This window comes from Brachypodium distachyon, chromosome 1 (assembly GCF_000005505.3).
Source record: "Brachypodium distachyon strain Bd21 chromosome 1, Brachypodium_distachyon_v3.0, whole genome shotgun sequence".
Lineage (NCBI taxonomy): Eukaryota > Viridiplantae > Streptophyta > Magnoliopsida > Poales > Poaceae > Brachypodium > Brachypodium distachyon.
In genome coordinates, this window is record NC_016131.3 from 27763194 (window position 1) to 27789571 (window position 26378).

Genomic DNA, 26378 nt, shown 5'->3' on the forward strand with positions numbered 1-26378 from the left:
GTACTTCAGTTAAATCCAGATTCAGAGATTACCTTGCCACTGCCCCCAGCCCACGATTTATCCATGTGGCTGGGCCTAGATAAAAGGTATCCATGTGGGCTGGGCCTAGACGCCTACCACATGGTGTAGTCAGCCTTCCGAGTTCTTTTCTTTAGAAAATGAAAAAGGCTTCTGAGCTCTGAGCTGTGACGTTATCGTCCTCTCCTCCTCAAAACAAATACGCAAATAATAGAAGGAAAGAAAATGTGACGCCATTGATGCGTCTGCCGAAGCTCCGTGTCTCCTCCATTGACCGCGGGAAGCAGCAGTTCGTGCGTGAGCCATTACGTCCGCTCGCCGTCGGCACCACACGCCAACCATATAATCCCTCCTCGTCGTCGAGGCCATCGCCGTCTGACTTCCCTTGCTCCACTCCGCATCTTCTTCCCAGTCCCAGCACGAGGATAGGGTAGAATAATCTAATCAAACCGGAGATCCCCCGCGAATCAGGGGAGTCCGGTTCAGTGCCCGCCACCGCTCTACCAGCTCCACTCACCACCTAATCCGTCCCAGCGACAGTTAATTCTTGGAGGATCCCCTCGGTTCCGCTCGAGCTAATCCGATCGGCCTTGTCTTATCCCGGCTGCGATTTGAGCTGAGAGGATTCCACCCGACTGAGTGGAAATAGAGAGATATGGATCGGAGCAAGGAGGAATTCCTGGAGCAGTTCGGCGCCGACTACGGCTACCCGGCCGCGCCCAGGGGCGTCGACGAGATGCGGGCGGCAGATTTCAAGCGGCTCGAAGGTGCTAGCCCATTGGGGGAGTTTCAGGAGAAACAACTGGATAGTCTTTTAGTGTCCCCTGTAGGAAAGACGATTCTTGAGCTGATAGTGATCCCAATATGGCAATTAAACCTTTCAAGCAACCTGCTCTCTTTTTTTCCACCCTGATGATCTCAAGCAATGTGCTGGTATATGTGGAGGAAGTTTATAGTAGCTCTTGATTGTGTTTTAATTGGTTTTTGGGAGCAGGAACGGTGTACCTGGACCATGCCGGCGCGACGCTGTATTCGGAGGCCCAGATGGCGAATGTCGTCAAGGACCTTACTTCCAATGTCTATGGCAATCCTCGTATCTTTAGCTTGTGTTGTTAACAAGATGGCAGACCTTGTTTTATATATTTTTGTGTGCTGCAAATTCTTGAGGATGTGGTCTTTAACATGTTTGTTAGATAGCCAAAGTGATTCGAGCATGGCCGCAACCGACCTCGTTACTGCTGCGCGCCATCAGGTATTGCATTTTCTCTTCAGATTTCTGAGTTTTATCTCGTTAGTCCCTATTTACGAAATTAGTGACTAAACATTTCCAAGACCAAAGAGCGTAGCCCCAGTTTCTGTGTAAAGAAGGCCAATGCTGGATACTTCTGGATGTTCCGTGTCCATTTTCCATTCCGGCTTAAATGTTGTTACTTTCATATCTATCCCGACTCATGCCCTAAGGAATGCTCAAACTACATGTATCTAAAGCTGGAGAGGTGTACTGATAAAGTTGTCATTGTGCCTGAAAGTTTAAAGATACTGCAATTCTCCAATATCTTGCTCTATCGTATGCACTCGACTAAACTTGCAATCAGCTCTTTTCTTGGTTATGATGGAAACTTCATCTTCACAGGTCCTAAAATACTTCAATGCATCTCCTAGAGACTACAAATGCATATTCACCTCTGGGGCAACAGCGGCTCTGAAACTTGTTGGTGAATGTTTTCCATGGAGTAGAGAAAGCTGTTACATGTACACAATGGAAAATCATAATAGTGTACTTGGGATAAGAGAGTATCCTGCCAAAATGCTCAGCATCAGTTTTTTTTTGTCTGTCTAGTTAAAGCGTATATCTCTATGCAAGTACAAGCTGCAATAGTGCAATAGGATATAGCTGGTCTATGCACATAGACTGATATTTTTGTGTCATCAGATTCACAACAACAGGAGTGCTGTCCTTTTTAATTCTTTCCATCAGTGTGCTCAATAGTTTTTTCGAATTGGAATTTGAGGAAATGTTTTTTTGTTCGCATTTTATGCCTAAAGTTGAAAAATGCACACCGCCAGAGGTATCTTGTAGAATTTGTGTGTCCTTAAATGTTTATAGATATGCTTTGAGGAAAGGAGCTACTGTATTGGCGGTTGATGTTGAAGAGGATGGTGATCTTGAAAATAACCATGGAAGTCCTAGTCCAAGTATGTTTAAGATCTCGAGACACTCAAACCAAAGAAGAGGTGACAATGTGCTTTCACACAGTTGTCAGAACGGAAGTCTTTCAGCCATTTCAGGTAAGGTTTGTATGTTTTTTTGGGGTCGTGATGACATATTTGTTAGGAACAAGATATTATAAATACCTACAATACATATAATATCTTTATTTTCTTTCCCTCCCGCCTTATTCACGATTTCAGTAGCAGAAATTCTACGGTGTAGATTTACCGAAAGTTATCGTACGGTCCAAATTTGTCACAACATAATACAAACAGTCCTAAAATAAATCAATCTCCTTAGCATGAAATCCAAAATTCTTCGTATCCATCTCAGTATGGAAATCAATCCGAACCCAAACAAAAAATCTCGGTATCAATCTCAGTATGGAAATCAATCTAATCGAAAAATCAATGTCCAGACTTCGCCTCCACCGGCTCCTGCTTGATACACTTTCCGTTGTTCCGTAGCATCGCACGGGTTCTTTTGCTAGTACATATAATATCTGGCAATATCAACATGGCATCAATCATTGTACAAGATACAATTTTATGTAGGGTTGTATCGGAGTGTGGCATTTGATCGACTTGTTATATCTTCTTTATATTTGATTTTTTTTTCCTGAGAGAATTGTAACACCTGCACAAAGCTAGGTGCAGCATATTTGTCAGCATTTCTGGGTACATCTGCTAACAAACTTGTTCATTTGTTTAATTGGCATTATGGGGTACTACCTCCATTGCAAAATGTAAAGCGCCCACGCATCCCAAGATTTAAGTTTGACCAATAATTAGGCGAACAAAATGTGGGTCATTGGAAATCAGATCATTGGAAAATGCTCATTAATACAGATCCAGTGATATATTTTTGTCACATAACTCACATTTTGTTAGTCTAATTGTCGATCAAATTTAAATCTTGGAATGCATGGGCTCCTTTCCTCTTGCAATGGATGGACTAGGTTGTGGTATCATTGTACCATGCAATGTACATAAAATAGCTCGAATGTGTGATTGCATATTTCTCTTGTTGGTAAATGATTACACAGAATACAAAAAAAAATGCTATGAATGAATCACAACATAGCGAAAGTGACTGGGAATTTGAACTTATAATCGCATTAACTGAACAGCAATGCTGGTATGGTTATCATTTCATACTTTCATTATTAGTTTTCTCCCTGTGATGTAGGCAACAATTGGAATCTATTTGCGTTCCCTTCCGAGTGCAATTTCTCAGGACAGAAATTCAACCTTAACTTGGTCAAGCTCATCAAGGAAGGAAAGATTGTGGAGCTCCCTTCATCACAGCAGTAAGATGCTTGAAACATAACAGCCATGCTTTGGACAATAGTGATTTTTTCTAGAAGAGCCATCACCCTCTTTTTGTGCAACTTCTGTCTCTTTGCTGTACATATAAGTGTATGAAATGCAGGGGTCAATGGATGGTTCTGATAGATGCTGCGAAAGGATGTGCAACTGAACCACCAAATTTAGGTGTGTATCCTGCTGATTTTGTTGTCTGTTCGTTCTACAAGGTAATCTATATGCACCTATTGTTGGCTTAAAAAGAAAAGCATGGTCCTAGAGATGTTGCCAATTGAAATCTTTTTGTATCGCAGATATTTGGCTATCCAACTGGTCTTGGTGCTCTAATTGTAAAAAATGGTACGCAAGAAGAACTTATGGCTTTAACTTTGATGCGATAGATATGTTGTATTTTCTCATGCTATGAGCTAAAATAAATAGCATAAAATTCATTATACCTATACAGCAATCTTTACGTAGTTACTTGCCATCCTCATCCAAGCAGTGACAATTTTATGACATTTTTTTATATTTTCCCTTTCTGACAGAGGCTGCTAGCTTGCTGAACAAGACATACTTCAGTGGAGGTGCCCTACTTAGTTTTGATGCCCCTTTTGTCTTATGTCTTGTACTAATTTAATTTCGTAATCGATATAACATTTTAGGAACAGTAGCTGCTTCAATTGCTGACATCGACTTTGCTAAACAAAGAAAGAACATTGAGCAAGTTCTTGAGGATGGAACAATCTCATTCTTGAGCATAGCTTCTCTCCGACATGGGTTTAAGATAATTGACATGCTTACTACCTCTGCTATTGCACGGTATATATTAAAGATAGTTTGGGTTTAATATTTCGTCTCGGATGTTCTATGTAAACACTCCATTGTTCTCTTGTAGGCACACTGCATCTCTAGCCACTTATGTGAGAAAGAAAATGCTGGAAATGAAGCACAACAATAAGAAAAATGTTTGCATAATCTATGGACAGCAAGCTTCTAAGGTCTCAGAAACAAGTTATTTATTTTACTGTCTTATTTTAAGAACTTTTATTACTGTTCCTGTTTCTCCATTGGTAAAGAATGAGCATCATCAATATAAGGGCTAGACATGGGTTTTCTGAGAAGTATGTTAGCGATGTTTTGAACATCTTGCCTGAAATGTCTCTGTTGATTTATCTTTTTCCTCTTGACATGTTTTTTAAACCCTGTGACATATATTGTAGGTGGCAGATCTGAAGATGAGCCCTACGATCACATTCAATTTGAAAAGAGAAGATGGCACCTGGTTTGGATACCGGGAGGTGGAGAAGCTCGCTTCCTTATCAGGAATTCATCTGCGTGTAAGTGTATAACCAGCCCTTCATTTTAGGTGGTCTAATATATCATCCTTCTGTGGTGACCTTTTATCCATGTTGGTTCCTTCAGTGATTTTCCCTATACTGTTCTGCAGACGGGCTGCTTCTGCAATCCTGGCGCGTGTGCTAAGTATCTTGGCTTATCACACTCCGATCTAGTTTCTAATTTTGAGGTAAACCATATAGACTTATCTGGTTAACACAACAGTAAGCATAAGATAATGGTTCAAATCTAAATGACATAAATGCGTGCCTACTTGCCAGGCTGGGCATGTTTGTTGGGATGATAATGATGTAATAAAAGGAAAACCAACTGGTGCTGTCAGGATATCATTTGGGTATATTTCCACTTACCAAGATGCAGAGGTATGATTTTCATTAAGTTTACAGTGGCATTTATCAAAATTTCTGTTTTGTTTATTTTGGGCATTGAACATATAGTTCTTTCAAACAGACCAGTTACATAGTCCTCTCTGAGCAGTTATCAATGATCTCATAACTTCCTTTTCTTTTCTAGGAATTTCTGAAGTTCCTGGAATCTTCTTTTCTGTCCAAACCAATAGCCTCCAACAATGGGTACACGTTGAATATGAACATGCTTAACTTAGTAGGTAATTGCTTTATGATATGAAACTAGTAGCACATTGTTTATCTGCTAGCATGCTTTTACCAGTGTGCCGATGTAGTTCATATAAAATTTAATCGCAGACAACCGGAGTCAACAAGTTGTTCCAGATGTTCGCTTAAAGTCCATAATTATTTACCCTGTGAAATCTTGCCAAGGATTTAGTGTGCAGAGTTGGCCGCTGACCACTGGTGGTATGTGTACATCCTGTAGCAAGTTTATTCTTCTAACTGCAGCTTTGGATACAGCAATTTTGGTGATCATATACAGACATTCTATAAAGTATGCGGCCTTTTTACTTAGGTTTAAAGTATGACAGAGAATGGCTTCTCCAAGGATCAGGTGGTGAAATTTTGACACAAAAAAGGGTAACTGAATTATTCATGTTCTTTGTGACTACCCACTACTTTGTGCATTTCGACACTTGAAGAAAACTTAGTTTACTTCAGGTGTCAAAAAGATATCTTGAACCATAGTTACATATGGTGTGGACATGAACAGGGCAACACGAAATTATTTCTTATTGCTTAACCAAACTCATGTAGAACTGTACAACCGTTTGATATTTTTCTCAAAATTATCTGTCTTAGTTGGGTTTTATATTGTTAGGTACCAGAGTTGGGCTCTATCCGTACGTTGATCAACCTGGAGCTTGGGAAGCTCTTCGTAGAGTCACCCAAACGCAAGGATAAATTGCAAATTTCTCTTCTAGAGAATTTGACTCATCTAACCGCAGAAGTAGATGTATATGGCCAAAGGTGTGGTCACAGACACGTCCAGCTGTTCTACAACCATACCAGTTTTTGCAGTTATTTGATCCACTTCGTTACGTTTTTTATTTGGTTATATTCTACAAGTTTTACAGGTAGCTTCAGATGTAGAACAATCACTAATCCTGACAATTTGGTTCAGGTACGAGGTAGAAAGTTATGATGACAAGGTAAACACATGGTTCAGCGAAGCTATTGGACGTCACTGTACATTTGTGAGATGTTCAAACTCCAAGAAGCGTTCCTGCACATTTGCTGGCAAGAACGGTCGTCTATGCAGGGACACTCGAAGCAAACTTAGTTTTGTCAATGAAGGACAACTGCTACTAATATCTGAACAGAGTGTCTCTGATCTCAACAGTCGGCTCAGTTCAAGTATGCAATTTTCTTTGCCACTTCCCTACTTGCTGCAAAATGACCAAAGAAACCTAATTATTTATTCAAATGATCAAGATAGCTCTGGCAGCATTGACTGCTTGGCATAGCACATATTGTATAGTTGAGTTTGCATATTTCTGGACAACCTGATCTAAACATTTTCCAGGTAATGGAAATGGCAAGCAACAGATGCTTGTTGATGCAATGAGATTTCGTCCCAACATTGTTATCTCTGGGTCAATGCCATACGACGAGGACAACTGGAAAGAGCTTTGCATTGGGGAGGCCTGTTTTACTGTTAAGTGTCCTTTTCCTCTCAAATCCCTTGACAAAAGGGACTCTGTTTGTGCACATAATTGAACTTCCTTCACATGACTTCAGAGTTGACAAATTAGTAATACTTGTCTAAGCTCCTTTCTTCACAAAATCCTTATACTAGCTGTTCAGTCATATTTGGTCCATTCACTATTTTTTGCTGAATTACTTATCTCGACTGCCGGATGGTTCTTGTGCAGTCCATGGGAGGATGTAACCGTTGCCAGATGATCAACCTACATCAAAGCTCAGGGCAGGTGATCAAGTCGAAGGAACCATTGGCAACTTTAGCCTCATACAGACGAGAAAAGGTGAATTGCATGCACGTCGAAGTCAGCCGGTAGTTTGCGCTTCCTGCTATGTAGTGTAACAGTTTTTTTTATGTGACCAGGGCAAGATTATGTTTGGTGTGTTGTTTAACTATGAAGATGGCTTGGATGGAGAAGAAGAGACTGTCGCGGAGAGATGGCTCCAAGTAGGGCAAGAAGTGCACTCTTCCACATGGTGATTCTCTGTACATATATTCGGGCCGGGAGCTACATCAGAAATATGCTTGCCATTTTGGCAACTGTTGAGTTGTTACATAGCTACATACCGTAACATGTGGGCACCCAGAAGATTTCCAATACATCAGCTGGAGAAACTTTTACATGCACGATGTGTGTACATTGTTTTTAAATGCTCTATGTAATATTCTTTAAAACCTAGGGCTGTTTTACAGCACGTAAAAATAAACTCAAGGAAATGGAAAATATAGCCAGAGATGGTTCAGAACTTGAGATGTTAATAAGAGTTCCTCACACTGCTGTTTCTAACTTCTATCGACATTTGGTACACAACTGAATGTGAAAAAACCAAGCGTCATGATGATTTATGAATGCATGATAATCATAACTGAATTGAGCAGTAACTATTAGAGCAAGAGAAAAAGACACTGAAACGCTTTGGTGTGAATGTGAGCTCACAAGCTTGAACAATGTTATGCAGTATGAACAGTACATTTTAAGCCTGTATCAGCGGTATTCATAGAAGGGTAGCAGATGTTGTCTCTACCGTTTGTATATGACATAGCACCATGGAGTTTGCTATCCAGATCAACTTTGCGTAGCTTCGAAAGTTCAAGTCTGGTTTATCCACATTTTGGATTGGGAACTCTGGCATTGATATTCAGCGTTCTGACATTTCCTCTACATGGAACAAGTTTCCTCTGGTAAGTTTTCTGCATTAGAGGATTGATATTATCGTCAGACCAGTGAAGTGTATAATGAGTAGTACAGTAGTAAGTAGCTTCATGCATGACAAAAGAGCTGCACAAAGGCCAGATTCTGGTTCATGCATATATAAAAGGAACCAACCTTGGAGGGTTGGGCTTATCATCAGATAAAACCTTCATCAACCTTTCCTCAAATGGTGTGGCGTGCCAGCTGACCTTTTGATCCTAGCAACAGTTATATCATAGAATAGTTAGCTTGTATAACCTCAAGTTAAGGAAAGCATTAGATAATCGATGTATACCTCCTTGTACTTGGAGATTGTGTTTGGAATACCATTGCCATCCCATGCTTTGGGTAACCTGGGTGTAGGATTTTCGACATCCCCATTCATTCCAGAAGCTGCCCTAAATACAGGACTCTCTGTGAAAAGTGCATTCGTTCGGTCAAAAAGAAGTGTGTATTCTCACTGTGCAATTGATCGGAAGCGGATGAACTGACATCACCTTGATTCTCAATGTCTGAGGATGAAGGTTTTAGCCAGTGACATAGACTCAATGCAGCATCGCTTTCATCTGAATTAGATTTTGATAGAGCTCCACCATCCAGTAGATTCGGACTGCTGATTCGACACTTCGACTCTTCCTGAGGGAGTGTTTCTTTTTCTTGAGATGAAGCATTATCATTGGGAAAACAGAACGGTAGAGATTTAGACAAACCCACCTTATCAACTGAACTCTTGATATAATCTGCTCCCAAATTTATCCTTTTAGGAGTATTGGAGGGTAGCACTGGTGAAGCATCTTCTGTCAGTTCCATCTGCTGAAGTTTGTTCTCAATGGGTCTCAGGACAGGATAGACAAATTGCTTGCGGGTGCGCAGACGCTTTCTAGACGCAGAAGACCCTGTATGTGAAGTATAAATTGTACCAGGGGTCTGCATGTCGTCTCTTAGCACCAAAGGGGTTGGGATTGGTGAATCGGTGCAATCAGAAAACCTGTTCTTGATGCTCCAAAAGGGGGACTTCTCTTGGAGAACTGATTGAGGGATTGAATCAACTTGTGGAACTTCATTATTAGGTTGAGTCCTTATGAAGCTGAAAGGTGACACAGCTATCAGTGCAGATACTTATGAACATCTCGTCATGATAATGTTAAACTACTTCCAGACACTTGTGAAAATCAGGGCAGTAATTACCTTTCACATGAATTAGGATCAGATACTAATGTTCCTCCCATTGCAAGTTCGTTGATGGATATGTCATCACACTGCATGTCCGAAAAGAAGGCATCAGAGAATGAAACTAATAACAAAAATGATTTCATAGATGTATTTCCCCACCTCATTAGAATTTTCCAAAGAGATTTCATATGACACATTCCGAAGTTCAGCAGGGGTTTGAGATATTGTTCCACATAACCTGAGATAATTTGCCTGGGTAGATTTAAGAGACACATGAACATTCAAACGAAAATAGGATAAACGCCTTATACATTTTCACAAGATAATTACTTTTACAGGACAGGTCTTACCAGAACATATCAAATTAATGATTAACCATATACCACACCCACTCCAAGAAATTACAGAATCATCCTACTCTCTTCATAACATATAATTATAGTCAACCAGCAACTAATAATTCGGAGCACTCATTTGACTGCAAACACTTTCGAGAGCAATTTCCATGGAAATGATTACACAGCAGTCAGTGTAGCCATGTGCAAACTTAAATCTCTCCTTGTAAACTATCCACATGACCACATATATACATAATGCGCATTGCAAGCCCAATCAGTACAGTGTATTAGTTGTTGGAAAAGCTAAAAGGTAAACACATATACAATCAAGAGATCAACCTGGAACTAGGACGTGACAGTCACAATAATCACACAACAATTTCGCCACTTGCGTGACACACAGAGGAACGAGTTATCATTTAACAAGCCATGCTCTTGTTCGCATACCTCTAGCCTAAGCTCCTTATCAATGTCACCCACATCTGCCGAATGCTCATGCGACGAAGTACCCTCTCCATAACCTAAAACCAGGGACACCAGGTTAACCAAACGATGTCTCCAAAACGCAAATCCGATCGAAATTAACATCCAGGACTGACAGTACGCGGAAGGGAACAGAACTGGCTACCTTTCTCCTCATCCGACGCCGACAGCGCCTCCCCGAGCCGATCCTTGGGCACGAGCAGATCCTATACACACGAACACAATCATCACCGTCTATATCGATCCGAAGCCCGAACGGACCAGTCCAACGCGAGGGCTGTAGTCAAAGGAGGCTGGAGCGATAGCTGCAGCTAGCTAGGGGTTACTCACCCGGTGGCCCTCGGAGACGGGGCGGCCGTAGCGGAACCAGGAGAGGAAGCAGTCGACGAGGACGGCGTCGAAGAAGGCCAGGACCGCCCTCGCGATCGCCGCCGCGCACCGGCACATCGTACGTGGTACCGCCCCCTCCGGCTCCGCCTCCCGGTTTCGCGCTTGGGTTCGAGGGCGGTGCTGGATCCGGAGCGAAGAGGGGGAAGACAGGGCGACTGGCGACGAGGAGCCGTTTGAAATGGAAGGGGGGAGAGAAGAGGAAGAAGCCGTAGGCGAGAGAGAGAGACCGCGACAGGGGGGAATTAATCGATGGGCCGAGTTTCGGCGTTTCGGGCTGGTCTTAGGGGAATTAGCAATGGGCCGGATTGAGGCGTTCCGGCCTGGTCCTTCATTTTCAGATGAGCCTGGTTTCTATTTCAGCCCAGTTTTGTTAATGGGCCAGTTCCGATTTCGTGGGCCGAAAATGCTGTAACAGCTTCTGTCTCGAACACGGTCGCTATCGCCGACTGTGAGAGAAACGATCCAGACTAAAAAAACAAGAAAAGAGAACTGTAGCCGCGAGGAATAAAATTTTCCCCGGGACCGACTACTCGCCCGCGAGGATTTAGTTCAACCCCGGCGACAAAATCCATACTACTAGTGCCAAGCTAAGCTAAGCTTAGGCACCGTCTCTTTGACATTGCAGCTCGCAAGACGGCGATGTACGGCCACCCGCGATCGAGGATTCCATTAAAAGTAGCTACAGTTCCGCGTCAAGTTGCTCCACAAGTACTAATCAAAAAGGATTTCCTTCCTTCACACCTGTTGCGCAGCAAAGAGACTCTCGGTTCGGGGAAAAAAAACTGTATTCAACAATTCTGTGGTACGTACATGCCTTCTCCATCAAGGGAACCAGAGAGAATCCTGCCGCATCGAAAGCAACCTTGACAGCCCACGCTGTCCACACGTATATAAGAGACGGACGGCGCCCGGTTAATTAGTTTCCTGGAGCGAACTTTCCTAACCGGAGAAGAATTGAATTCCAGGACCAAATTGTAGCTAGTTGTAGCAGCAAAGCATTTTCTACTGAGCCGGTGTTCCTTTCACATTCCGTTCACCTTCCGTTAATCCGTGCCGTGGACCCGGCCGACGGAAATGCTTGACAAGTTTGACATATTTTTTTACGTCGAGATGCGTGTATGTATGCTCATCAATTAATGCATGGTTGAGAAAAGAAAAGACTTCCCGTACAGTAACTTTGGGTGTACGTCTGGTTGACTTTACCCGTTCCTCGATCAAATGTTCAGACGCGTGTTAGGCTTCAACGTCTAGCACAGGTCTGAAAATTAGTTAGCTCCTGCCCGGAGAGAGCTTAATTAGCCTTGGATGGATGGAGGCGTCGTGTTTGTTGCTGCTCCTTCACGTCATCAGGTAACCAATAGAGTGCCAATTAACTACTCTCTCCGGTCATAATTCTTAACGAATAATACATGTACCTAGACATTTTTTAGGAATAGATACATTCATATTTGGACAAATTTAAGACAAAAAATTATGAAAGGGAGTACGAAGTAGCTTAGCTGTCGCAACATGCCGCTGAAAAAAAAGGTAATTGCCGTACGTGAACAGTCGCAGCTAAACTTTGTTTTCTGAATTCCATCTGTTTTCGCAGGTAAAAGGTTGAGAACTAGCATCCCCGGTGCTGAACAGAACTTGCGTGAACGATCGGACATGTGATGCTGTATTTTTTTTCTTTAACTTTACAGGCACGCACGTGTGACACGCGACGGAAAATTAAAGTCAACCGAACGAATGTTTTAAGTGTCATATTTGCGGGGCCGTAGAAGAGCTTTTGGTTGGAGTTTTGGAGCCATGCGATGCCGCCGGGCGCCGGGGCACCACGACCTCGGCCATCTCTGCGTTCTGGAGTGCCTTTTCGAAGTTAGGGCATCCCTTTTCTCCATTCGATTCGGCAGAATATATATGTACGTGCAAAGTCACGAGTAGGTGTAAGATGAGGAATTTACATCCAACACATAACATCCACGCACGTGTGGACGTACGTACGTGCACCTAATCAGAAAGTTCAGGCATATCAAATTTAATAAGTTACGTGCACGAGCAAACTAGCTTCATTCCAAGTACAAGTTCAGGCTGATCGAATATAAGTGATCTAGTCGTGAGAGGCAGGGTGGTCCAACCGACGACGCAAGATAGTACTTTCTTCGGTCCAAATTACTTGTTGGCTTGTCGCAGCTAAATTACTTGTCGCAACGTCTTTATGTAGATACTTATATACCGACACACTGAAATTTGTCTATATACATGTGTATTTAAACAAAGCTGCGGCAATTAATTTGGTCGGAGGGAGTATCAATACTATACTTTTGCTGGTGCGACTTTCGCTTGCCGCAAAACGAGCTCAGCCACTTGCGTGATCGTGCCAATTAATGAGCTCTTGGCTCGATAGGGTTCAGGAATTGGGAACAATGAAAACATATGCATTTGAGTAACCGAGTCAGGAAGGGTGCAATCAAGATCAACAATCATACGAATCATATAAGGAGACGAATAAGCCAATATGGGGGTCGAGGATAGGGATTTGTCTGGGGATGCCTAGGAGATAACAATCTTAGCATGGGACAATTGGGCTGCTTGAGTGGGGGTCGCATTCTTTCTATTTTGGGATTGAATCAAGGTATGAGGATATATGGACTGCAGGCAAAATCTCGGGATGGTCCATGGATCGACCACCTGTGGCTATCCTAGCATATACTCCCTTCGTCTATAAATAAATGTATTTTTGGGTTTGTCATAAGTCAAAGACATTAAAATTTGACCAATTTTATTGAAAAAATAGCAACATTTATGACTTCAAATTAACATTGTTAGATCCGTTTGAAATGTACTTTTATAATATACAGATTTGATGTCATATGTGTTGCTACTATTTTCAACATAGTTGGTCAAACCTAATTTTTTTTGACTTAGGACAAAACTAGATGTACACTTATTTGTGGACGGAGGGAGTATAGTATACGTGCAGTGAATACGCAGTATGCATTAATTTCTCGCGCACAATTTTCCAACAGGTTTTAGTGATGCGCGTTGAGTAATTAAGTTTTCAGCTTTGTATGCAAGTACAAGCCACCATATGGGATCAACTGAAAATGACAAGGAAGAAAAGGACATGTAGATTGTTGCGTTGTCTAGTCGATCGCCAATGTCCAATCTTCGATCTAGAATTACTTAAAGGAGATTAATCGTGGTGCACGTTTAACTGGAGACTTTGGCGATCGAAAAGGCGGCGTGACGGCCGGAAAAGTATATATGAGCGGCCGCTGTCACGCTGAAATTAGCCATGTGATCAAGGCTTGTTAATCAATAATTGACAGAGAGTCTAGATTACTGTTATCCCGCCATGCATATGGGCCTGATATCAATATTCTAGCCACTGAATGTTTACTCCTGTTTGATATAGATGAAGTTTATTTTATTGCTCGATCATTCCTATTTGCATTCTCTTGTGTACGCGCACTAATATAAGCTAGTATGATGATCATCTTGATAAGTCCTACTAATACATTCTCTAGTACGTACTGAGGTACGCTTGATCCTGATAATCAAGTCCTTAAACTACAAATCGGCACGGTCTTTGATTGGCACGAGGATCTCGTCAAACCATACTCAATTTGCTAATCAAAATTAAGTAATCCACGCATTGACTTTAATCTTCGAATTACTATAACACTAGCTCGTCCACTTAGTCTTACATACGTACGCACATTACATGTGGTAATTCTCATAAGCTAGCAAGACTAGTCCTTCACATGTTAATTAGCCTGGCTCATGGAATCAGCCTCATGATGGAGATCCATATGAATAGAAATAGATACCCTAATGCAGTTTATGAACGTGTGCATCGCTTGATGAAGAGACCATACATATACGTGTTTTCAAAAAAGAAAACGTAAAACTAAGAACGCCAAGCATGTTCACTAGAAGCATCAGATGCATCTTTGTTTCCAATTATAAAAGCACCTGTCCTTTAGGAATCAAACTCTTCTCTACTTTGACTAACTAATAATGATATGTAAAAAAAATTATTTGCAAAATTCTTTTTGCTAGCATATTAATGTGAATAGCGACAATCAAAATTGACATCTCTAATAAAAAAATGTCATTATTATCGAACACAATAGTCAAAATTACATCTCGAAAACAACATTTCTTTTTTAGATAATGAAAGAGAATGACTCCTCCGGCCTCTGTTGCACACTCGACTCCGTCCTCTGGCCTCCATCGACGGTCAACATACCAACAAAGCGAGGAGAACGACACCTTCGGACTCTGTCAAAAACAATATCCATATATGTCTTATATTTAAATGCCATGTATACTATTTATTTGCAATAAAGTAAGTATACTTTGTGGACATGTGTAGATCGTCCAAGGATATATACATGTATGCCTTGCATGGTGCATAATAATTGGCTTAAATGCCTGGTGGTTGAGCTTTTTTGTCTTCTTTTGGAACAGTTTCAAGGCTAAATACATTATTCTGGTTGAGCTTTTGTCTTCTCTTATTCTAGATATATCTCCTGCGTATGTATGTACGTACATGCATGTGCATACTCCTGTATAGCGCGTGCATGGAATTCAAACTGTCGTTGGCAGGGCGACAAGTGTACACGCATGTCGACCATTTCAGCAACAATAATTCAGTGGCAGAGCTTGTCACGACAAGCTAAGGTTCGCATCTTAACCCATTCCCATCTCGAATGTAATAGTCCTGCACTATTAATTACCCATAGACTATAGGTAGTATATTGATAAACGTGTAAACGGGATATCGAAGATCTTGACAATGTGTAAAGAACTTCCTTGCAGTCCCCTCCTTACACACAGGGCAAAGTCCCACTGTCTCTAGATAGACGTTTGTCCGCACTATGTTAGCCGCACTTTGTTCAAATGTATTCCCTCTGATTCTAAATTTTTGACTTAAATTTGCCAATTTCGACAACTATTTAGGACCAGAGGGAGTAGTTAATTTTGGTTTTTAACCGCACTTTTAGCACTTCAATCACATATTTTGACAATAAAGTGCGTCATATACTTTTGCCAACACGAGTATATTCGACACTTTTAAAATGCTATGAATTAAATTTGACGCACTTTAAAGCAAGTTTGACGCATTTTGGAATGCGTCTGGTTATCTACCGTGATGTAGTGGCCAGTACTGACTCATCTGACCAACATAAAACTTTTGCACGATCGATCTCCTCGCTTTGTTTGTTCAATTTGATTTTGGCCCAAATCTACAAACATAGTACACTTCATTTCATATATGCATGTTAATTTGAGTTCTCAAAAACTTCCGTATAAATTTTGTTACACATTACTAGTTCATCTTAACGGAGGGAGCAAAAGAAAGTGCTAGCTTCTACTTGTTGGAGTTTTAATTGATTAGTTAAATTAATTTAGCAAAGATGCCTTAGCTACTACGCCTATATCTTAGCTAGGGAAAGAATTTCCAAAAGGGCTTGCCCTTGTCCCTATCCACAAGAGGTGAACTAAACTAAGGATGCATCCAAGAATCTTAATTTTGTTAGGATTATTGGATGGAGAGATGTCGACGTATGTAACCTCCTTTTTTCTCCTTTTTCCTGCTCCGAGAATGTGGTCCCAAAGTCCCCATACAATTCAATTCCCATACGTAGAGAATGCTTCATTTTCTTCGATCTTGACGTCTCTAGCTAGGTCTAGTACTAATTAATGGTGATAGGTGTTGGCAAACTGCTACCTTGACTTGATCGATACTTCTATGGCGTTTTATCCGGCAAGGTTCCAATACCAGCCACATATATATGTAAATTAATCATGAACTCTTCGCCGATCCATAAATTAAATAATTCCCATCCCGTGTCAAAGAGGAGAAAATTAAGTTTGTAGCATATATATCGATCGACCGATCTGATCTGATCCTTGGAACGTAACTATTCAAATGACGCAATGAGATTTTGCCAAGTCATTCAGGACAACAGCTTGAACTCTCTCTTTTCTCTCTCTGCACTTGTTGTAATCGAATTTTCCAAAGGGGTATATTTCCACACGCTTCCACATAAGCTACTTATTTTGGCATCCATGCATGCAAGAGTGTAATAAATATTCCATCCATTTGCCACATATACACATGGAAATCTTATTAAATAGCTAGACGCCTAGAATACGTACGTTCGTTTCCTATTTCCATGTCAAATATATATATACTTACTACTAGTAGTTGAATTGACTTTGAAACACTGGGGTTCAGTTTGATGTCCACCTCTAAATTAAATAGCTAGAAGTCTACGCAGTGTACGTACACACACAACACGTACGTACAGTTAGCATATACACACTTCCCATAAAAAAGCATATACACACTAGTTGTATTGAATAGGTAATTTGTCAAACCTTGCGACGAAGACGACGGTGATGGGATAGTTAATGCGGCGACGTTGAACAAAGCTTAAATTCAGATGCGAAATGGACAAACATTTTTTTTGTCAAACAGGAGAACTGTTCATATGGGAAGAAGACCCAGACAAATCAATTAATGATATGAGCTTGATGCATGGATCGGTACGGTTTGCATATGTGATATACGTGTATGTGCTGTACATGTATACATGATTGAGCTTATGTGTGTGAAAGAATTCATTTTTCTTGGGGGTGTCTCGTGACACATGGGGACACGCCAACCTTTTCTGGAACTTGAGCTAGCTATATAACATTATATGCCCTTTTTGTGAGAGAGAGCAAGTGAGCATGCATGTTTGACTGGACTAGGTCAGAAAAGTCAGCTGCCATCTCCCCCTCTCTCTTTCTCTGTGGAGCTCTTTCTCCACAGACATTCGATCGATCGGCCATATATAGTACGGTTTAGTTTAGTTTATGCACGGTAGGCAGCAGCAAACAAGTACTTTAATACTGCTAACTGGGTGCTGTTCTTCGTGTTCATCCATCGTCGTTGTTTGGCCAAACTCTCTCTCTTAATTTCTCACATACATATAGAGAGAGGTGCTTGATTCTGCAGTAGAATCAGCTAGCTAGTTGTGTGTGTAGAAGAAGCTTGGGGATCAGGATCACATCGAATTGAAGGGCCAGAGATATGAGAGGTTTCGAGAGAAGGGGAGTCCGGCAGTACAACCGGTCGGACGAGCCGCGGATGCGGTGGACGGAGGAGCTGCACCGGCAGTTCATCGAGGCCGTCGAATGCCTCGGCGGCCAGGACGGTGAGTCCTCTCTTGTCTTTGGAGATATCTCATGATGCATATATATATGCATGCATGCCTAATTACACTTGCAATGGATGCATGGAACTCTTTTCTGCCCCCTTTCATTAGCCAGTAGTTCTTGGAATGAAAAGGGGGAAATCCACGTGATAGAGATTCTCGTATATATGCATGCATACATCATGGGAATTTTTTTCTCTCTCCTTTGCATGGCTGAATATATATATATATTTGTTGCTTAAGTAGCACCTGCCACGAATTTCGGTGGATAATCTAGGCATGCTACGTACTCAATCAACAAGTTTAGCGAACAATTTTCACCCTTTGTTCGATCTCCTATGCCGAACTCAAAATTCGTTTCCCTTTGTTTTTATCTACAAACTCGTTTTATTTCTTACGACGGTAGATTCACACATAAAAGTGCATGTAGAATAAAGACCGAAAGTAAAATGTATTCTGGAACTTGTGTATCTATAGCCTACTGCCTGTGATTTGTACGGGATCTTTAATTGGTATTCTCTTTGTCTACCAGAAGCAACACCCAAGCGAATTCTTCACCTCATGGGCGTCAAGGGAATCAGCATATCTCATATCAAGAGCCATCTCCAGGTACATATATCGATCCATTTTAGACAATTCTGTGCCACGCAAGCACATAAATATATCATACATGCATATCTTGTTTGCATATATGAGCCGGCCATGACGTATAGACACCGGCCCTCCGTCCCCCTTCATTAATTTCTCATTACAAATTACTCCACGATATCATCAGATGTACAGATCAAGCTCGAGCAATAACAGCAACAGCAACAGCCCAGCCAATGCGTTTGCGAATCGCCGTCAAGATCATCGCCACGCTGATGATGCGTACTCACGGGATTGGAACAAGACGGCTGCAACTTCAGACGACAAGAACAGGAGTACTACTCCGTACACCTTTCTTCGCCGCGGCCACCAGCACTCGTCTCCGTGCAGAATGTGAGTACCAAATTCAGTTTGATTTAATACTTCTGTTCTTAGTTAATTAGCGTTCCTCGTACAATTGTATACTGTACAATTCGGGGTGTTAATTTAAGCATACTAATTGTGTGCACGTACTCTTGCAGACCGTCGATAGAAGAAGTTTTCAGGAACTGGGAGCAGAGCAGAGGTCGTGTACCTTGTAGCTCCGGCGTGCTAATTACAACGACAGAGAAGGTAATAACAGTTATCTTTGCTAACTTGATCGAGCAGAAGCTTTTATATATAGCTAACATACATCATATCAATATATGATCAGACGACATGCAACTAGAAGAAATCCATGGATACATATCTTCAAATTTGTTCTCTTTCTTACCATCCATAGTTATATACATGCATGCACACTCTATCATCTAGAAGCTTTCAATCTTATTTTGGGGTTTTGTCGTCTTAAGTTCGTTCGGTAGCAGGCACCAGATTCTGCCAAACTTAACACACATGTACTACACACACTGCCGTGTATATTGACTGTCCAGATGATATATATAGATCATGCTTCAATGTTCATTAATTCCTCCCACATGATTAATTAGCAGCGAAACACATAGTAATAAGTTTAATTCCTTGACATGACTGTATACTTAGTATTTACGTTACGCGGTAACTTAATTTGCAGGCGATGGGCTGGCCAGTACGTCACGCCGAGAGCAAGAAGCGTCAGAATCAGATAATGGCGGCGGCGGGCTGCGACCTGACGCTGTCGATCGGCCGGTGGGAAGAAGCGAGCAGCAGCGACGCCGACGGATCGAGCACGACGACCACCGAGGAGGCCGCCGTGCCGCCGAGGGGCCGTCCGGCGGGGCCTGACCTGAACCTCGACCTCACCATCTCGTCCTCTTGGCTCACCTGAGTTACTGACCTGATCATGATCGACCAACCATGACCGGCTACCTATAGCTAGCTAGCTCATGCATTTGTACATATATATGTATGTATATATCTGCATTTATGTACATATATATATATATATACATGTCGATCCATGCATCGTACTAGATCATTGATGGTATACGTATGCATGTTTTGAGAGACTTCTTGCTGGCCGGCGGACGGTATGTACATGTAGGTTCTGGCATAGTACTCTACCACATTTCTAGAGGCATTTTAGCAGTTGTATATGTTTAGTTTTCTGCTCTTTTTTGTAATTATCTGATGTGTCTGGTTGGGTTAGAGACCGGACTTCAGACGAAGGCAGGTGAGAAATTCTGGCTAGCTGCTTTGATTTTCTCCGGGTGGGTTAATTGTCTCTCTTCCAGAATGTTTCACCTTTCATCGTCTGGGTTGTCCTGTGTTTCTGATCGAATCATGACATTTGTATCTATATGAAAAAACACGAGTTAGGTTAAGATGTGTTTTGTCTGCGTTATTCGATTCGTTCATCTTAGTTTATATTTTTCGTTGTATACTTATTGATTTTATATATTTTTGTTGATGAGCCTGGGTGTGTACTATACGATGCTCTGGACGTTAGCGTTTCTATATTTTGTCCAGTTTTCTGGATGAATATTTCTCCTTTTTAGTCAGTGAAAATGAAAACGTGAATGCTTCTACACTTTTACATAAGAGTTTTAAAAGATTCTACTCGTTCGAGCCGTGAATCTGACTAGGTGTGAGAAATGACAAAAAAAACGAGGCTCATTACCAGCCCATCATGTTGGGCCGAAAATCCTCGGAACCAGCCCAACAGGCTCTTTACCAATCCTGAGGCCCATGCTTGACACTGCCGCTAAACGGCCTCTCCCTACTCCTCGTGCCCTGCAGAAACCAGAATAGTCCCACATCGCTTGGCCAAGACGAATCGACCTCACCGCGCGGCTACTTATACACCGGTAACCTCTCGCTTTAATTCCAAGCAGCTGCGTGGTGACCACAAAGCGAACTATTCTTTCGCCTTTTACTAAAGAATACCGTGTGGGCGCCACAATGTGCAGCATACTCTAATTTTTTAAGGGGTGTTTTCTCTTTGGAGGAAACCCCCAACAAATCCAAAACAAAAATTTCGCTTTGCCTGTTTTTGGCATTAAAGTTATAGTAACCCGTTTACTAAAAAAAGAAATTAATTAGTTGTCTCCCGTGTACTCAGCTGGTATTCCATCTGTGGCCTAATACGCATCGTACAATTCTGCTCTTTTCTATCGTTTTTGAATTTTGAACGTTAACTTTGTTACTCTCCATTTTCTGAATGAGTTTTTTTGTCAGCGGAAAATGATAATGTGACATGAATACTACCTGCAAGAGGAAGTCTCCGCCTACTTCAAAGTTTTTCAATACCAAGTGCAAGTCGACGCAGCGTGATTGTTTTTAGAATCAGATTCTTAGATTTTTTTTCCCTTCCTTTTTTTAAAGAACCGTGGCGTGAGAAATCAGAGAGAGAGAGAAAAAAAAAGGGGGGACTGAGAGCCTGGCAATGATGCATGGGCTGCAAAAGGATATCAAGCCCGGCCCAACAGACTACCACCCCCTGTAGGCCCATGTGCGAGACTGCTACAAACCCCGAGCTTCCTCTTGCTCTGTTGGATGCAGAAATCCGATTAGTCCCATACCGTTTATTCAACACGAGCCGACCTGGCCTTCCCGTTACTTATACGCCGGTAACCTCTCCACTTAAACCCAAGCAGCTGCGTGGTGAGCACAAAGCGAACTATTCTTTCGCCTTTTACTAAAGAATACCGTGTGCGCGCCACAAATGAGCAGCATACTCTAATTTTTTGAGGGGTACTTTCTCTAGAGAAAGTCCCAAACAAATCAAATTCATATTTTTTAAAGTCTGGCAATCTTTGTTACGTATTCCTACTTGTCGTGTGTTGCACTAAAATCATGACAAGTATTATATTTGGAAACAGAATGACAACTAAAACCATGGAAACAGAAAGAACATGCAATTAGTTTTTGCGTGTCAGACTAGTCCAAAGTTGCTGGAAGGACGACGACATGCTCTGAGAAGGAAAGCATATATGAACAAGGTAGTCGTGTTCCAGATCAAGCTCAGTGTAAAATCCTTGGTGCACGTGGCTGACAAATTATTATACTACCCATGTTTGGTAAATAAATTAAGTGGCAAGAAAATCGTTTCGGATCACATAATTGGGCGGCCATGATGTGCAAACATTAGCTTGTTCGATCGATGCTCCTTAAACAAAAGAAGCTTGTCGCCTTTGTTGAAACCAAGATCTCTCTAGACTCTAGACTAATCAGTTAGCTTGTGTTTCCCTTTCGGTGTTCCCATCGGCAGTCAAACCACAAGAATTGAACAACAAAGCTGTTTGCAAATCAGCCACAAGGGTGGTGATCAGATTTGCATTTCATCATCTCCTTAAGGAAGTTAACCAGCTCTTGTCCGACACCAGCGGCCAAGGCTGCCAAATCAGACTCCCCCGTGGATGTAAATCTGCTCGTCGCTTTCGGACTTCTCTCTTAGAGCCGTCATGCCATCAAGGATATCACCACTGGGCACTGGAAAACAAGGCCATTTGTCTGAATTTGGCATCTTTGAAAGCACATGAATGGGATTGTGTTATGTGGCCTTGCACCGTACCGGGCTACCGCTCATTGTCTGGGATGATGTTGACCTATGGCCAGTTTGCTTCCTCTTGATCGACACCTCGACTAGGCACCTGTCCAGTCTGTTTTTGCGCTCTTTTATAGCAACCAATATGACTGTACATGGGAGCTTCAAGTTTCCATCGCCTGATCATGGACCCTAAATGTCCTGCTTTGTGTAATCTTACGGCGGGCTGTCATCTTGAACTTTAGTGGTCTCCCATGTACTCAACCGGTGTTACCATCTGTGGCTAGATCGCTTCGTCAGCTTAATTTTTGTCCATTTTTTGATGAATTAGCCTCCTCTTTCTTGGTCAGGAAATACTGAAATGAGAAACATTATCTGCATAAATGCAATCTTTTGCTTGAGAGTAACTTGACGCTTACATGAACGTTTTCAGGAATTGTACTGTGTCCAAGACCAAGCTGAGGTGGCATGTTTTTATTTGAGCATTTTTACGGTACCCTGGCTCTCCAAAAACGCATCTGGAAGTACCAAACACAGCTAACCGTTCGTTTGTGAAGAGTAATTTGGTGTTTTCCCCTCTGCCATCCCAATTTTGAGAAGCGGCCAGCAGCCCCGACCGGCGCCCAGCACCAACTCGATTGATTGTCCTCGTCGCCGGCCGGCGGCCGGTACTCCTCTTCTCCATGCGATGGAAAGCGATCCCAGCTGCCTGCACAGCCGTTCCAATCGAGCCGCATAGGAGCTGCCTCGGGAAGCTCCTTGTGCTGAATTCGCTCGACTTGTGAAACAACGAGCTCACCGTCAACGTTTCAGTGCAGCTGGAGAACCTCAAACGGAGCCTGTTCAACCTGTCCAATAATCGGCTCACCGGCAGTTTGTCTCCTCTGTCCTCTCTTCTCCACCAACATGTACGACCACAGGCTCACAGCTTCCTCGGGAACCCTGTGCTCTGAAGCAGCGTGTGATCCAGCATGGACAGAGGAGCCACTGCCGGCTGCCGGAGCGCCGTGTCCATCCTCACCGTCGCCAATGTCATACTCGTCCATGGCGTCTCGTGGTTCTGCTACAAGTACCGGAGCCTATGTAATCGGCGCTTTCTCTGCTCCGCCGACGGGGCGGCCTCGTTCGCCCGGCAGCCACAGCGGCGTTCTCCCCTCCGCCGGGGCGGCCACCGTTTTCTTTTTCAGATGGCGGCGGCTTAGGTTGCAGGAAGATATATTTTTTTAATTACAAACGAATATCTAGTTTATTACGAAAAAATATCCTCAAGCAATTACAATTTTACCCTACAACTGGAGGTACTCCGGTGGTTTTCGACTCGGTACTCCGTGTGATTAACAATGGAGTACCAAATAATACCGACCATTAGATTTGGACAAACGAATGATCCATATTAAATCCGGGGTACCGTAAAAAAGCTCTTTTATTTTTTGAAGAAACAAGTAGTATGAAAATGAGGGGAAAGAAATAAATGAGGATATTGCCCAGCCAAATGGCTCTACCAATCTCTGGCCTAATGGGGGATTGCCACAAAGCATAGATCCCTAGTCCCAGCCCTGGTGCAGGCAGAAATCGAAAATAGTCCCGCATAATATCCGGAGTCCCGCACCGCAAGCTTTTTAGGGTGCTTTCTATAATTCTATTCCTAGAAAGCTTGCAACAAAATCAAAATTCAGGCTTTTTGTATGTTGCCCAATGTAACTATTCAAAATATGGCATGTCGCCCTCGGGTCCTATCCTTCGAGTTGTGGATGGATCATGTACGTTAAATGCAGGCGGGCGCCTAATTCATTATCAAGCTCTGCGTCAAATTCCTGATACACGATTACACGTGTACCACTGCCTGACAAATTTTATTATATGCATGTTTGGTGGTAAATAAGTATATCGTTTCATATCGCGGGCAACCATGATGTGCCATAAAGGTGTGGTAGTAATACTGTCAACATACCTTAAACAGATTAAAGATGCTTGCTGCTTCCTGACAAAAAAAGAGAGGGGGGCTTGTTGCTTTTGTTGAAACCAAAATCTCTGGACTACCTTGTATTTCCTTTTCAGTGTTTCCCCATCAACAGTCAAAACCGATCAGATCAACAAAGCTATTGTGAATTAATTTAAACACAAAGGCGATGATCAACATTTTTATTTTATCATCGTTCAGGGAATTGAAATTAACCAGCTCATGTCTTACACCGTGGCCGGAGATCAAGACTGCCAAGCACACTACCCTTGGATGTAAGTTTGCTCGTCGCTTTCGGGCTTGCCTTAGAGCCGTAATGACACCGGGCATATCACCACTAGACAACAATTAAGCCCATCCGTCTGATTTTGGCATCTTTGAAAGGACATGGACTAGATTGTGTTCCATGACCTAGCTAGCATCCCACCGTTCGTCGTCGGGAGGATGTCATCCTATGCTGAGTTCGCTTCCCTCTAGATCGACAACTCGACCATGTTGGAATCTATCTGGCTCTCAACATTCATTTAAGTTACTGTCTTTTACCTCATCTCGAGGAATTGAATCCCGAGGTGTCGATAACAGGTGTTTTCGAACACTCGAGAGAAATTAACTGAGATTGATCGCTCTACTTGAATTCTATGTGCTGAATGTGTAAGCTCAGTTTGTTTTGCAGTATCAGCTCTACAGGCTGTTGACCCACATGATAATTAGATTTATATTGATCCCACATATACCATGATCCATCTGATCATGTAACATGACTTACAAAACTGAAATGTTTGATCATGGTTGATGACTTGGTTCAGAAGTCTCGGCCCGTTTTTCGAAAAACATCTGGAATACTTGAACACCTAGAAGTAAAATCTATAAATAGGTCCCTACACATTAGTCTGAATATGCACCAGAGCGGCACGCGAAAAAGACAAACGATTACAAGGTAGAGTGCATAGCCCACAATTGTCAAAAGACTTTTTATGTTTTTGGGGCGATGCAAATGTAACTACAGGAAAAAGAACCTGTAATTTGGTTCCGGGTCCTTTTCTCAATGAAAATCCACGCATAAAATCTCTACTTCAGACTGCTTGACCATTATTATCATCACACCTACGCCAAAATCAAATCTCTACAATCAACTCAGATATGGATCGATATCGGTCTACTTGTAGGTACAACCTGCATTACAGTACAAGCATTAGCCAACTGCTGTTGACAGAATGGCGAGCAGATCATCGACACAGGTACAACACACATATATGCTATGCAGGCAACGGGCAAACGGTGAAGTGTGAATAGGTGTGGACGACACGAATATGATCCATCCTTTTCAGATCCTTAATGGATTGGAGCTAGCGATGCTGGATGTGTACTGTACCATAACAACCCTTCAATGTGCAGTTGCAGATCCTGAGGATGACATGGATGTGCATACCATAAATTCCTTGTTCTCTTTTCATTCCCAGGGCTGGAAAGAATTACAGAATGACATGATGTGTGCAACCATATATAGTTTTTCTTTTGTTTTATTCTCATACTCCATAAGAATAAGATAAGAAAAAGAGTACAAGTTCTCCAGGTTACGCAGAACAGTGAAAAGATACATCCCTTTGCTTGAGATGGACATGCCAACATGCATAGAGCTTCTGACGCAAGGTGGCTTGACTGCCTGAGCAGAACAGGTAGATAATTAATTAAGCGTGTAAAAGAATTGTGAACATCAAGTGACACTGTTTTCTTCAGGTACACAACAAGAATAGATGGATCAGGAATTATACACATTATCTGAAAATAGACGGGTCAAAGACAAACAGCGTCAGAAAAAATAAAAAATTACATTCTACTGAACATATTTGTGTAACCTAGCTAGATTTTTGATTGCACAACTAACGAACTCTAGCTATTATGTGTAGTATTATGGGACGTACTTACGGTAGTTGCAGCTGCAGACTGCAGTACATGGTAGATGGTACAGACTACAGGCTAATTTTTTTAAAATAATACGAATTATTTAATAATTATTGAAAATAATACAAGTTTTAGAAAAAAATTTAAAATAATACACCCTCGGCTTGGGCGAGCCGACTGGAGCTAATCGGCCTGGCCCAAGCCG

General features: G+C 42.1%; 3 protein-coding genes and 2 non-coding genes across 6 annotated transcripts; 4 read left to right on the forward strand and 1 right to left on the reverse strand.

Moving 5' to 3' along the window:
* Positions 1-190: 190 nt before the first annotated feature.
* Positions 191-7777, forward strand: LOC100833860 (molybdenum cofactor sulfurase). The gene is made up of 22 exons (XM_003563346.4): positions 191-785; positions 1013-1111; positions 1212-1270; positions 1652-1812; positions 2126-2307; positions 3419-3539; positions 3662-3764; positions 3849-3894; positions 4083-4121; positions 4200-4356; positions 4433-4535; positions 4758-4874; positions 4985-5062; positions 5154-5255; positions 5407-5500; positions 5598-5708; positions 5818-5882; positions 6124-6272; positions 6427-6659; positions 6829-6959; positions 7178-7288; positions 7369-7777. Exons 1-22 carry the CDS (start codon positions 674-676, stop codon positions 7483-7485), a joined length of 2490 nt encoding a protein of 829 aa, XP_003563394.1. The 5' UTR covers positions 191-673; the 3' UTR covers positions 7486-7777.
* A 143-nt stretch (positions 7778-7920) lies between these two features.
* On the reverse strand, positions 7921-10779 carry LOC100845039. 2 transcript variants are annotated; one of them, XM_010242298.3, is made up of 10 exons: positions 10522-10779; positions 10337-10397; positions 10156-10229; positions 9530-9622; positions 9386-9456; positions 8912-9284; positions 8695-8833; positions 8493-8590; positions 8333-8415; positions 7921-8196 (listed from the first exon to the last, which is right to left on the reverse strand). In XM_010242298.3, exons 1-10 carry the CDS (start codon positions 10636-10638, stop codon positions 8145-8147), a joined length of 1161 nt encoding a protein of 386 aa, XP_010240600.1. In that variant the 5' UTR covers positions 10639-10779; the 3' UTR covers positions 7921-8144. The 2 variants fall into 2 exon arrangements, with proteins under 2 accessions (XP_010240600.1, XP_010240601.1); XM_010242299.3 differs by having other exon boundaries at positions 8493-8611; positions 10522-10776.
* A 6465-nt stretch (positions 10780-17244) lies between these two features.
* Positions 17245-20169, forward strand: LOC100845348 (myb family transcription factor PHL11). The gene is made up of 5 exons (XM_003560392.4): positions 17245-17777; positions 18310-18386; positions 18553-18758; positions 18887-18977; positions 19420-20169. The coding sequence occupies exons 1-5, from the start codon at positions 17654-17656 to the stop codon at positions 19651-19653; spliced, it is 732 nt and encodes a 243-aa protein (XP_003560440.1). The 5' UTR covers positions 17245-17653; the 3' UTR covers positions 19654-20169.
* Positions 20170-20657: 488 nt separating this feature from the next.
* Positions 20658-20776, forward strand: LOC112270343. The gene has a single exon (XR_002962735.1). It is a non-coding gene; the product is annotated as a U5 spliceosomal RNA (small nuclear RNA).
* A 643-nt stretch (positions 20777-21419) lies between these two features.
* LOC112270345 lies at positions 21420-21539 on the forward strand. The gene has a single exon (XR_002962736.1). It is a non-coding gene; the product is annotated as a U5 spliceosomal RNA (small nuclear RNA).
* The last annotated feature ends 4839 nt before the right edge of the window (positions 21540-26378 follow it).

What these genes read in the sequence shown, in the direction of transcription:
- LOC100833860 (XM_003563346.4), top strand. Translation starts at nt 674, where the DNA reads ATGGATCGGAGCAAGGAGGAATTCCTGGAGCAGTTCGGCGCCGACTAC. An exon ending in ATCTAGTTTCTAATTTTGAG is followed by an intron (nt 5,063 to 5,153) that starts GTAAACCATATA and finishes CCTACTTGCCAG; the next exon opens with GCTGGGCATGTTTGTTGGGA. An exon ending in TTGGCCGCTGACCACTGGTG is followed by an intron (nt 5,709 to 5,817) that starts GTATGTGTACAT and finishes CTTTTTACTTAG; the next exon opens with GTTTAAAGTATGACAGAGAA.
- LOC100845039 (XM_010242299.3), bottom strand. Translation starts at nt 10,638, where the DNA reads ATGTGCCGGTGCGCGGCGGCGATCGCGAGGGCGGTCCTGGCCTTCTTC. An exon ending in ATAAGGAGCTTAGGCTAGAG is followed by an intron (nt 9,623 to 10,155) that starts GTATGCGAACAA and finishes AAATCTACCCAG; the next exon opens with GCAAATTATCTCAGGTTATG. An exon ending in GATCCTAATTCATGTGAAAG is followed by an intron (nt 9,285 to 9,385) that starts GTAATTACTGCC and finishes GTCACCTTTCAG; the next exon opens with CTTCATAAGGACTCAACCTA.
- LOC100845348 (XM_003560392.4), top strand. Translation starts at nt 17,654, where the DNA reads ATGAGAGGTTTCGAGAGAAGGGGAGTCCGGCAGTACAACCGGTCGGAC. An exon ending in ATATCAAGAGCCATCTCCAG is followed by an intron (nt 18,387 to 18,552) that starts GTACATATATCG and finishes CGATATCATCAG; the next exon opens with ATGTACAGATCAAGCTCGAG. An exon ending in CACTCGTCTCCGTGCAGAAT is followed by an intron (nt 18,759 to 18,886) that starts GTGAGTACCAAA and finishes GTACTCTTGCAG; the next exon opens with ACCGTCGATAGAAGAAGTTT.